The sequence below is a fragment of the Talpa occidentalis genome, unplaced genomic scaffold (genome assembly GCF_014898055.3).
Source record: "Talpa occidentalis isolate TD23 unplaced genomic scaffold, MPIMG_talOcc4v2.1 talOcc4.13, whole genome shotgun sequence".
NCBI classification, from domain to species: Eukaryota; Metazoa; Chordata; class Mammalia; order Eulipotyphla; family Talpidae; genus Talpa; species Talpa occidentalis.
This window is the reverse complement of record NW_023601322.1, coordinates 82,580,631-82,593,974: the sequence shown is the minus strand read 5'-3', so window position 1 is coordinate 82,593,974 and position 13,344 is coordinate 82,580,631. Positions and strand designations below refer to the sequence as shown.

At 41.9% G+C, this 13,344-nt stretch overlaps 1 protein-coding gene across 1 annotated transcript; it reads right to left on the bottom strand.

Moving 5' to 3' along the window:
• Positions 1 to 4,637: 4,637 nt before the first annotated feature.
• Positions 4,638 to 13,077, bottom strand: LOX (lysyl oxidase). Its single transcript, XM_037509466.2, is given in 7 exon segments — positions 4,638 to 4,757; positions 5,060 to 5,155; positions 8,464 to 8,620; positions 10,074 to 10,211; positions 11,602 to 11,710; positions 12,041 to 12,355; positions 12,358 to 13,077. Coding segments are annotated over 7 exon segments (1,254 nt in total). The 5' UTR covers positions 12,677 to 13,077.
• Between the last annotated feature and the right edge of the window lie 267 nt (positions 13,078 to 13,344).

Genomic DNA, 13,344 nt, shown 5'->3' with positions numbered 1-13,344 from the left:
TTAAGCACCACTCAAAGTGTCATTTGACTTCTTTCTGCACCTTTTTGAATTTAGGAAAAGAAATTCTCCAAATTCTGTTGTGGCACCTCGTTTCACAGTTTCAAATAAAATCACAGCTGTCTCATTATGCAGCATGGTCCTGGGTTTGGCAGAAAGTATCTTCCCCCTATTCACTAACCCCTCAAGTTTATAGTGTTATGTGCTTTGCTGATTTAGATTATATATCAGACACACACAAAAAAACATGCATGACTGATTCCTGGTCGACCTAGTTAATGTACCTGTATCCACATCTATTATGTCATCAGTTCTGAAAAAAATTTATGTTTTAGTATTCCTCTTTTTAAAGCTGAACAATAATAATGTAAAAAGTTGAAAATCCTAATATGTTTTTCATTACTAAATTTAAAGTATTTGAGAGACAGTTGTGGTTTGGGGAACTTGTTCATATGATTTTTATGTCAGCAGGGAAATTTTCTTGGCTAATACCTCAGTATACTTAAATGCATATTATCTCTGGATATATCACATCTGTCATCAGGATAACTTCCCATTGACATAGTCTTCTTGTGTATACTAGTCCCCAGAATGTAAATTTGAGAATTGCACTTTAAAAGTCTCTGCCCATAGGAGAATAAAGGGGTAGTGGGTGCATCAACAATGTTGATTAGATAGGAATTGGGCAGCTCAATTACTTAATCCATTCCACAACAAAGCTGACATAAGTCAGAATTAAATTGTACACTTGACAGAAAGAAAGGAGTTTATCTACTGATTAAAGATGTAAACATAAATTTTATATAGGGATGTAACTATCTGAATACATATATTGCCATTTCTCTGCTATAGAGTAATATTTCTTGACGCCAATGGTAATGTGTATGTTCCTTCCTCAGCACCAAATGTGTCTGTATCTCTTTGAACAGTAGGATCCTCATTTCTCAATGAATCTGTGCTAGGAAATATAGAAGCCAGTCATTGTTAGCACTTTAGAAAATTCTCAGTTCTTATAATTTTGGCTTATTCATTGAAATACCATTTTCTCATGCTCTGTAATCTCAAAGGAACATAAGAAATTTGGATTTCTTTGAAAGAGCCAAGTATGTAACATACAGAATTGAAACAGTGTATTAATTCATAAAGTAATGTGAACAAGGTTTAAAACTTCCCAAATGATGCCAATTTAAATGCTCAAAATCCAGTTATGTGCTTTGGTATAAAACAGTCCAAACAAAAATTCCTTCATTTTCTCTTTCAAAATATGTAAATCCTACTGAAGTTAATTTTTTTCCCCTCTTCATAACACCAGGCACTGATTTATCCATTGGGAGCTTTGGCTTGCTTCCTAATACCTAGTTAAGAAAACAAAAATAGACAAGTTATTGACTTGCCAATATTATGATGAATACAGTAGACAAGTAAATAGTCAATCTTTTAAAACCAAGTATGTAACAATTTCCCTCTACCTAAGCAACAGTCACTGTGTGAATTTATCTGTTAACTACGACTAAAGAAAACAACGTGTCAGTAGTAGAGAGAGTCTATCTGATGCCTATCAACCTGATGTTTATGGTTGAAAGAAATACCCTCTGAACCACCCAAGAGAAAAGCAGGAATTAGAGGACCAGCCATATGCTGGGTGAGTTCACTCCACGGAGCTAGTGTGGCATTTCCACAAAGGAACAGGGGGATCACCTCTATTCTTTTATAGCAGCATTTTGGGTATAGAATGATGCACTAAGGGCAGTATGGGTCAAAGCCAAAAAATACTGTATTTACATTGTGATCACAGATCCTCATATGAAGGAAATAAAGAAGTACTTAGTACAAATAATAAGCCCTCAAGTTCCTAATAGTCATTTCTGTGAGAACTTAATTGTAGACTGTTACTGAGCACAGAGTCTCATGGCCCATACCCTTCTTAACAATGAAGAAAATGAAGGGGAAAGGATACATCAAAGGCTCATTCTTACTGGGAAGTTTCTACATATTCATGTTATGCTTGCAAATATTTGATTGGCCTGAACAACCATCCATGCACTGAGAAATGTCTTTCAGAGTTATAAAAACTTAGTCATGTTACCCAGCGCCCTGCACTGTCACTCAACTGACATGTGATTAGGCAAGGTACACTTCCTGAACTCAAGGAACCTCATAGACTCTCCATGGCCTGCAGAATCAACTTCAAAATGTTAGCTTTTTCTTCAGTGTGATCTCGGGTCTGGGCCAGACTTACTTTTCCATCATTTTTTTGCCCATCTCTTAACTCCATGAAATGTATGCTTCAGCCAAACTTGGAGGCATTTTTGCAAATATGCCCTGCAATTTCTTCCTGCTGTGTAGTTGCCTATGATGTTGACTCCTTCCATCATGCCCCCCACTTAACTCTGCCCAGAGCAGTCCTCAGCCTTCCAGGCCCAGCTGGATACTGTCCTAAAGCCATTCCTCATGTCAGCCAGAGGAAGTCTCTCCTTCCTCTGAACTCTGATTCCTAGCAAGAGGTCAAAAGGAAAATTCAAAATATAAGAGACAAGCATCACTCTCATGAAGGTGAGGGTCTCTTTCTCAAGCGTTCTGTTCTTTACCCACCCCGCTCATATTGCATATGAACTCATTTTAATGAGTTACTAATTATAGGTCATTTCACTTTTTCATGTTTCCATCCAATCTATTGCTTACTAAAATCCCACCTCTACCACTCTTGCAGTTTAGTTGCAGTCAGTGACAACTGGTTAAAAAAAAAAAAAAAAAACCCTCTATGCTTGAGTTATATGATAAGTTTGTTTTAAATATCCCGTGATACCCAGTCAAGTCTATTGATGAAAACCAAGTCATATTGTGCAACGAGTCACTGCTCTGGACCTGTTCCTAGTGGTTGGTCAGTGGTTGTACCTGAGATAGACCTCGCTTCTCACAGCAGAAGGTGTTCTGTTCCACTGTACTTAGTGTTGCTCTTCATGGAATGTACATATTATATCACTATTGCACTTGGGTGTATGTCTCTCATCCTCTTGATTCCAAATTCTAAGTTCCTTGAAAAAGGGTATTTTCTCTATTCATCAAATGTTGAATGAGAAGTTACATGGTGGCAACCTGTACTGGCAATGCATATACAGTGGCAGACAAGATACTAGGTCCCAGCCAGAATGGAGAAAAACATTAAACAAAGATTCACAGTAACTAACTTATAATAAGGCTCCGGGGGGCGGAGAGGGAGCAGTGTTAGGAATCACTGCATTATCCACTAATATCTAAGTGAGAACCTCAGTAAATACATGGTACAGAAGTGAGAGTAACAGTGAGTAGAGCAAGAGTGAATGAGTCACCAGAATTCATCCATTTTCAATTATTTTAGCTTAAATTACACTATGTTCTAAGGATTTGCAATTATAGTGTAGTCAGGTCCATGGTGTTTTGGCCATAACCTCAACCAGGCTATAGTGTGGACATATTCAGAAGTGATTTGATTATATGTTTTTCCAGTGCTGTCCCATTGCTATCATAGGTGTCATCTTCTCTGTTGCTGTGATGATGCTTATAAGCACAGGCTTTGTTCCTTTGTGGGGATAAGAAAAAAGTGTCCCTTCAAGGTGAATTTAGTGCAAGCACATGGCTCTGTGAAAGAAGCCTGGACTGTTTGAAGCCCTATCTGCCCCGGGTCAGCACCCCAATTATAAGGCAAAACCTGCACAGCTTGGTTTAGGTGGACTGGGGAAAGCCATAACTATAGATTCATGTAAAGGTAAACATTTCTGGTTTATGTATCAGGGAGAAAATTCTATCTAGTGTGGCGAGATTGCACCTTTCTGCATGATTCAGAGGCACGTTGCCTCTCCACCATCAAAGCAAAGCTGCTGCATGCACAGTATTTCAGTGGGGCTCAGTGTTGGGAAGCTATCATATTACTCAGACCTGGGGCCTGTGGAATTAGACTTTAGCCCAGCAACAGTAGACAGTGCAGACAGGGTAAGGGTGACAGATTGGCAGCCAAACATACCCAACTTGTTTGAATTATTTTCATCAATGCACCACCCATGTTAATATTTATATGCTGAGATTCTCTGTAAGATTTTCACTCAAAGTGTTTCAGGACTAAGAAAGTTGTGAAAGAACCTCTACACTTACTTTACAGGGTATTTTCCTAGTACTTGGGATACTTGATATATGTGAAATCTTGATTTCTTATACATCAGGCAGTCTATCCAGTGACATATTTTAATGCAATGATTTTCAAGATGTACTTTGAGAACTCTAGGAATTGCTTCAGAGCACCTTCGTGGACAATGGAGGGGAAGTAGGAAACCCTAAAGTTTGAAAGTTTGGCCTCCCACATGTCACCCACAGCACATTTTGAGCCATATTACATATTCAGCTGCCACATGGGATAAACATTGTGTTCTCTGTGTTTTGTCTTGAAAACAATTTGAAAATGATGAAAACCTGAGAACACCCCACCCCCTAACATACTTAAAAAAAAAAAAAAAATCAACTCTTAACAATGAACAGCCCAGCTCTCTACCATTTTCTCTCTCTGGTCTACTTTCCAAGGAAGCTGCACTGGTACTAGAGACAGGCATGTATAAGGATGTGATGAGGAACTCAAATGCTTTGTGAAGAGAGTGACAGGCAAAGAGGACTTACGGTGAAATCGTGCAGCCCGAGGCATATGCGTGATGGCCTGTGTAGCGAATGTCACAGCGCACGACATTGTTGGAATAGTCCGATTCAGGCACCAGGTAGCTGGGATTCACACTGACCTAAACAATAGAAACGCCATCTCTGTTTCAGATTTCATCAGCAGTATTGTTTACTGGTTAAGTTCTATTTCCACAGGCTAGAACAAGGGAATATCCTTTAACTCAACAAAACAAGGAGAGGGTTTCAGTTAGGCAAGTGGTTAAACTGTGAAGATGGAGAGGTTGATTTAGAAGTAGTTCTAGAAGATGTATATACAAACTGCTTGCAGGATCGCAGTTGTTCAACAGTAGAATGCGGAGAAGGAAATCTGTTGAGTTGCAGTGGAAATAAATTACTAGTACTTATCTTCAAAGTTGCCTACCTTTAGAATGTAGTTTCCAGGTTGTACATCTGTAATATCAATCCATTGGCAGTCTATGTCTGCATTATAGGTATCGTAACAGCCAGGACTCAACCCCTAAAATAATTAAAATTTAAGAATTTTAAAGATGGTATATGGTTAGAGTATACTAAAGAATATGCTGATTATCTGCAAATTAAATCTTAAGTTTTTTAAAAGAAACTATATATATATATATATATATATATTGCATCTTCCTTGAGAAGTATTTATTACTCAGCCTTACAGTACCTCCAGCAAAAAGAAATACAGTCATACATCTAGCTTCTTAGAAGTGTCATAAATCAGTCATGATAAATAGAATCTTACTGACAAAATAGGACTCCACCAAAGCTGAAGAATATCACTCATTCTGGGAGTAGAGGCCATGTAATAATCTAGCAAAAATGTGCCCATGATTTATTTCTTTGTGTGTACCTAGATTTTTAGTATTTTTCCTTCTTTGCACTATAATCATAACATATAGAAATATAGCTAACTAGAAGTTGTAAGCTCTCTAAGGGTAGAGTCTGTGTTTCACTTTTGAGTAGCTAACATTTATGAAGTATGTTATGTGCCACAAGCAATTTTAAACATGTTACATTTATAAATTCAATTCACAGCTCTATCAGCCAAGTGCTATTATTACCCCTTTTATAGGTGAGGATACTGAGGCACTGTAAAGTCAAATAATTAATTCACCCAACAATGTCTTGTTGTTCAACAGCTAGACACATCAGCTCCCAGCTGACATACAGTTAGTAAGTGACTAAGCTGGTTTTGAGTTTAGGCAGTTGGGGTCCAAAGTCACCATTCTTAGCAATTGCATTAAGCTCTTTCTCATATAGTCTCTAAAATATTTTTGTTGAATTAAAGGGATGAAGTATGCCTTATAAATGAATGTCACATCACTCCCCTTACTAAGATACTCTCTCCAATAAGTATATGAGTGCCTTCCACAATCTTGGAGGAGAAAACAACAATAACAGCAAAGCTATAAGATAGGATCCTTATTCTCCAAAAGCTAAGTAAGCGTCTGGAGAAATTTGTCTCATTGGAATCCATAGGTGTATTCTGGAGTCCTTTAGTTCTTCATGAGAAGTCTTCACTATTACATTTTCATTCAAATTAATTCAATTCAAAAGCACATGCTAGAATCGATTCATGAATGCCATTTAATTTCAGCACCCAAAATTGCTTTGGAGTTAAGATCACCTTGATTACAGAGTGTTGGCAGTATCATCTAAGTGTGTTCTATCTATGCTGGTTTGGCTGTAGTTTGACAACAGGCACTATAACAACAGTCCAAACTCAAAAGTCCTGTGCCACATAATGAAGAACTTTAGGGGATCTAATTCTGATTTTGGCACATAATAGAGATTCACTAAGTGTTAGCACTTATCATTGTTGCTATGACTATTGCTACTACTACTACTCCTGGCACACCAACTCTGTTCCTGGCATTGTAAGGAATTTGTTGGATTTGATAACTAATTTAGATAGCTTTAAATAATGCTGCAATGCTTATCTCACCTACAGTAAACAAAAGTTCTTTAAGAATACTGAAATTGGCACCCTATTATTACTCAATTGGCAGAATTTAAGAATGAGTTTTGATTACTTGGACTAGCAAACACAATGGTTTTTAAGTAATAGTTTGTAAGGCTATTAAGCAAACAGGCTCTTATGTATTTAAAGTCAAATTATAAAAGTAGATTGAGCTGCCTGCAACCTCTGCAGTGCTGGTTTGATCCCCGGCTGCCGGGCGAGGATCCCACATGGCGCGCAGACGTCTCCTGCCACCCGCTGCTTCCCTCAGCAGTGTACTTTGTCAGTCTGCCTGATCTGCTCTCCGCTCTGGCTCTGGTGAATTCTCTCACCCTCCCGCGCTTCTGACTATACCCAGTGCTTGTATAAATAAATAAATAAATCTTAAAAAAAAAAATAGATTGAATGTCATACCTTAGCTGTTTGGTTTTAACAAAACATTTGTTACATTGAACTAAGGAGACTAATATGACTCCAGTTTTGTATAATCAAGAACTTAAAGAGTTATATGGAAATATAAATATAAGAAAGCTATATCAAATTTTACATTTGGATATATTTAAACAATATTATATAATACAACAAATCAACATTGGAGATTTGTGAGAATTTACTTGCCTTTGAGTGAAATTCACATTCAAGAAACCCCAGTCCAGTCATAAATACAAACATATAAATCACTTGTAATGCAAAATCTGGTAAACGATGGCTAAGCAGGACATAAGTGGAAAATGATTGACAATGAAGTGGGGTCACCACAAGGAAGAGGGGAATTGGAGGTGCTGTAAATATCTACAGAGCTCGATGCCATGATTTCTGCAGAGTGAGCTGTCCAAACTGCTTTTTCTAAATAAAGGGGCTGTCCAGGCTGGTGCTGTGGGACTCATATATCATTAATGAAAAGGGAATTTCTGTACACACGTGTAAGGTGTGGGTAGTTTACATTTCCTTTTGCCCAAGGAATAAGTGCCGCCTTGGGGCCTGTGGAATTGAACCTTTTCCTCCTCCAATTGCTGTGATATTCTAAGCTTAGACGATGAATTAACAGTAACATTTAGGTCACCAAAGTTTCCTGCCACAGCCCTGGAATTTGCTTCCCTGGATGCCAGCTGTTGATCCCTTTGTGCCCCGAGTTATGTACATTCACTACCCCTTGCCAAATTTTCGGCTAGGATAAAATTATACTGTCCTTTCACAAATTAGGGTTTCTTATGGAAATGCTGGCAAGACTTCTAACTGACACACATTTTCCCATTCTAAAACATACAAAGTGCTTAGTTCAGCACTATTTTTAAAAATCCATCCAGAGGACATCTGACATCAATTATACTGTAGGTTTAAATATATGTGCAAGGAGAAAGGAATTGTGTCCATCTGCTCTTACTTGCATGATGAAAAGAGACAGTTTGTTAAAGTGCTTTTTAAGAAACTTATTTCCCCTCCTTTTGCTTAACTTCAGCCACCGTTCTATTTTTAGCTTAGTGAGAGGAGGGAGGAATGGCTTTGCAGGTGAGAAAACAGAGGTGTCTTTTCCACAGCTACTTACCAAGCCATTTAAAGAATACAGAATGAGTGAAGTTATGGGAAACCATTCAGACTGTTTCAAAGACCAGACTGCTGCTTTTTCTTGTAGAACATAACAAACATGTACATTGACCTGCGATGATGAAATACTTTAAAGATATTTGGGTCATCAAGTCTTTTCCCAATTATTTTTGATTTTGACTTGATGACCCCCTAATAAAAAAGTTAATAAAAGACAGGCAGGAGGAAAGAAAATTGTAGAAAACTTTGTTTCTCTGAAGGCTTCAGGTGCCTGGTTTCAGGGGGCAACTCACCTGTGTGTGTGCAGTACATGCAAATCGCCTGTGGTAGCCATAATCACAGGAGGTGTCCTCAAGACAGAAACTTGCTTTGTGGCCCTCAGCCACTCTTCTCTGGGTGCTGGCATCAAGGAGGTCATAATGGCTGAATTCATCCATGCTGTGGTAATGTCTAATGTCCCACACGACAGAGAGACAGTGGTCAGTGATATATGCAACGGGAAGCAAGGATATTAGAAGATTTCTCTACCATTGGCACATTAAAAGTGAGAGAAGTTTAGCTTTTTATTTTATTTTATTTTAAAGATTTATTTATTCAAGAACCGGGGTACAGGCCAGATGTGCGGGAGGGTGAAAGGACTCACCAGAGACAGAGCGGGGAGCAGGTCAGACAGGCAGACTGACGAAATACACTGCTGAGGGGAGCAGCGGGCAAGACAGGAGAGGTCTGCCGCGCTATGTGGGACCCTCGCCGGCCGGCCGGGATCAAACCGGTGCTGCAGAGGCTGTGGACAGCTTCACAGCACTGTGCTTAACCTCCTGCACCACCAGGGGAGGCCCAGTTTAGCTTTTTAAAGACAGATTTGTTCTAAATTCTTTTCCCAGGGAAAGAAATCTGTCAAAACTGTAAACTTTTAATTTTACCACCAGGAAAACAAGTTTTTTTGGAGTTGTCTGCCTTTCTATTAACATCTTTTTTTAATCTCTGAATATGAAGCAGAAAACACAATAAATAATCTGTTTTTAAGTGAAACTTGCCATATCTTTTTTAGTATATTTTTCTTGGTTGTCACTACTGTTTCTTTCTAAAAAAAGAACAACACATGACTCTTGGAGGATTTTTGTGAGTATTTAAAATCAGCATCAAAATGCAAGGGAGAGATAATAATGGCCTGTTTTATCTGCCTTTATTGTTTAACTAGTACAAACTTTGAATGAAAAATAAAAGAATTCTATTTTATTAGTAAGCAGGTGCTCATCCCTAATTTTGTCATTTCATTAAGGAGAATGTATTAAGCTGTTTATCACATAAGGAAAGAACAAGAAGTGCCTGGAATTGCAGAAAACTTTAAGAGTATACCAGGATTTCCTGGAAGTAACCTGGACAAGTCACCAAGGTAAATTATAGATTACCTTATGTGAAATCTTTAAAGTTAGCTCAGAACAGGCAACCATCTGAGTTTTATACATGTCCTTCAAAAGATAAAGTGTTCCTCCTGGCTGATGGATTATATTGTATACATCTTTCTTTCAGAATGGTATCTGAAGTTTTTTTTGATAACAGTGTATTGATTGTGTTTATTAAATACCACAACTAACTGTAGAGTATCTTGGCTATGGAGTAAAATTCTAATGAAGCCAGTTGCTATATTATCAAGTTTCAATGAGCTGGACTGAAGAGTCTCCAGTTTCAAAGATAACAGCAGCTGGTAGTTGATGTATTTTCTTAAAGACAGGCTCCCTTGATTTTATCAAATTAGAAAAATTCTAAGTATAAATAGTATAAATTCTAAGTATAAATTCCGTCCCTTTGTGTACAAAGTAAGACTTCCAGTCATCCTATCACAAACCACATGAAAGATGAAAAAGCAACTCAGAACTACCCAGGAGGCCCATCTACTTACTGGTGACAGCTGTGCCATTCCCAGGAATATCTTGGTCTGCTTGGTAAGAAATCTGACGTCCCTTGGTTCTTTACTCTTTGGGGAAATCTTAGCAGGACCCTGTGATCGTAATCTCTGACATCTGCCCTGTATGCTGAGCTATTGGTTTGAAAAAGAGAAATATTATTATCATCACAGAATATTACCTAAAGACAAAACTACAAGCAATTTCAAAATTACCAGCAAGTTTCCTGTAATATCATGATGACTACCCTGACTCTCCCAGCTAGAAAATGAGTTCCAAGAGACTAGGAATTTATGAGTTCCAAGAGACTAGGGCATTTTGGTTTTTTCCCCCCTCCTTATTCCTGAATCTCAGCTCTTAGAACAATCCTTGGCAGATAGTCAGGGAATGTTTGTGGAAACGAATGAATGTGACAAATACAGAAATTCAAAATCCATCATTTAAAAGTAAGAGCATGACAAAATTAGCACTGGGAATTTACATGTGGAAAGTAAGCTTTGTGTTTATCATCAAGTTTAACCATACAAATTAGAGAAACTGAGACCCCAAATTAAAAAAAAAAAAAATCATCCAAGAACTTTGAATTAACATTAAATTTATTCTCAAACAATGAACTAAGATATGGGGGAATGACTCAGAAGAGTACACCCAGATTAGATAAATGATTTTGTAACTTCACCATCTTCAAAACAAGGGCTTTGTTGTAATAATATCATAGGGGTGTGATGATGTGATGCAAGACTCAAGAATGAAAAGGAGGCACTTGGATTTCTTCTCTTCCTTTAGCTTGACAGTTACAAAGGGTCAAAGAGGAAGAAATAAATAACGAGCGCGACTATGTTCCTTCTCATATTTTGTGTGAATATATAAACATCAAATACTGTTGATGACGGTATTTTACAATTTAAACAAACAAACAAAAAAAAAAAAGTATGAGACCTAGCAAAAACATCTGTTGCTCCCTCTGCTGGTTTCCAAGCAGCACACTCTGAAAACTCCATTCCCAAAATTGCTGATTTTATTTTAGAACCATGGAAAAACAAAGCACTTGCTCATGCTCTTATTCTGGCTGAAGTAATATAAAAACTACTAAATTAAATGTGACTTCAAATAAAAGAAGCATACTTAAAATCTTTGCTAATGAAGTGTGTGCCATGCCACCAAATTTGCCCCCAATCTTTAAAGGGGGTATTAACAAACTTTTATAATTACAGTTACCTTCCCGCACGTTATTGTACTGTTGTTTAATGCAAAATTATTGTAAACTGGGCTCTTAAGTTCAGGAATCTTGGGACAAGCACACGAGACCCCCACTCTGCAGGGTAAGGGTTTGCTCTGTCTCCCTCCTTTGTGCCAGTTTGAAATGCTTTACCCACAGAAATCCTCACAATTATAACTCTCCATCCCGGTCGGCATGCCCAGGAACACAACCCACTTTGGAACTCTGGGTTGCATCAAACAAAGCACCAGAGGGACCCCCTGCAACCTACAGGAGAGCCGGACCACGAGGATCCCAGCCCCTACCTGGCCAAGCAGTTTTCCTCCGCAGCGCACCTCAGGTTGTACATGGACATCTTTTGCACGTACGTGGACGCCTGGATGTAGTAGGGGTCAGGCACCAGGTCCGGGAGACCTAAATGTCAGCAGGTGATGGTCTAAGGAGTGAGACAACCCAAGGCCAGCCACCCACCCTGACTAGGCTTCCTTCCTTCCATCCCCTAGCCCAACCCGACTGCGGGTGTCGGGTTGCGGGTAGCCAGGGAACAGGGGACGCCCAGGGCTGCAAAGCAATGTGGCAAGGAAGCAGCGGGGAGCGCGCGCGCGGTTTGCACCGGATTCCGCGGCTGCCTCAGCAGAAACAGGGGAAGGGATGGGATCTGCAGGGATGAGGGCCTGCCGCGCCCAGGCAGCCACGTCGAGGAGCCCCAGAGTTGGGGCACAGACAGGGTGCGCGGGTGCTTACCATACTGGAAGTAGCCGGTGCCGTAGCCGGGCCGTTGCCTGCTCCCTGGCCGGGGCCTTTCGTAGGTGTCGTAGTAGTTGTAGTAAGGGTTGTCGTCCGAGTACTTGTAGGGGTTGTAGGGGTCGTCGCCCACCATGCCGTCCACGCGGCTGGGCGGCCTCAGGTTGCTCAAAGCCGGGCGCTCTCCAGGCTCAGGCGCGGTGCGGTTGCCTGCGCGCGGGGCGCCCCCGTCGCGGGCCCCCGCCGAGGAGTGACCGGCTTGGAACCAGTGGCGCGCAGCGGGCCTGGGGCGGCCGGTGGCGGCCCCCGCCGAGGGGCCGTGCGCCCCCGCGCCGCCGCCGTGCGGTTGTCCCGGAGCAGCAGGATCGGCGTGCGCGCCTGTGCGGCCGAGGCGTTCGCGGCGCCCGGAGCGGCGGCGCCCGGGTCCCGCCGGCGCTGCGGCTGGTACTGCGCGCCCAGGCTCAGCAGGCTGAACACCTGCCCGTTGTTCTCCCATTGGATCTTTTGGCGCCAGGCGCCCGGAGCCGCCGGCGACTCGCGAGGGGGCCGCTGCTGGCCGGCGGCGGGCGGGGCGCAGCGCACGGGCGCGCAGAGCTGCAGCAGCCCGAGCAGGAGCGCGGTCCAGGCGAGGCGCATAGCTCCCCCGTGCCCGACTGTTCCCGCTCCGGCAGGACTCAGCTCGGAGAGAATAAAAACGGGGCTCAAATCGCGTGGGAGGGGGGGAACTCTTCCAGCGGGGAGGTGGGCGGAGCGCGGCGAGCAGCGAGCGCCTAGGGTGGGCTGCAGACCCTGCTCCGGCGAGGGCGGCCCCCGGGACGTGGCATCCGCTTCTCTCCTCTTTCCGAAGTGCTGTCAGACAACCGGGAGCGGCGCGACGGCCCCGAGAGCGGGCAGCGTCTGGGCTGGAGGAAGGAGGAGAGATTTTAAACTTTCTGGCACATTTGCAAAGTTACACAAGCGGTTCTGGCTCAACCGCCCCTCCGCTATTTGTGCACGTAATGCGATTGGAAACGTGCAAGGCGGACAGCTCCTCGCCTCGGCCCCTCCCTACCCTCCCGGTCCTGGCCTCCTCCAGGCCAGACACGTTGCATGGGGAGCCTAGCGGGGAGCGAACAGAAACGGAACTCACATCCTGAGACGCGCTGGTCTTAATCTGGGGCGAACATGCAGGAATTTCAAAAGACTCAGACAGGCGAAGGCAGCCAGGCCATGGGGCGAAGCCAAAATATGCACGAAGAAAAATGCTATTAGGTCACCAGTCCTGGAGAGGCGGGAAGTCGGGGAGGTGGGTGGGTGCTGGGGGC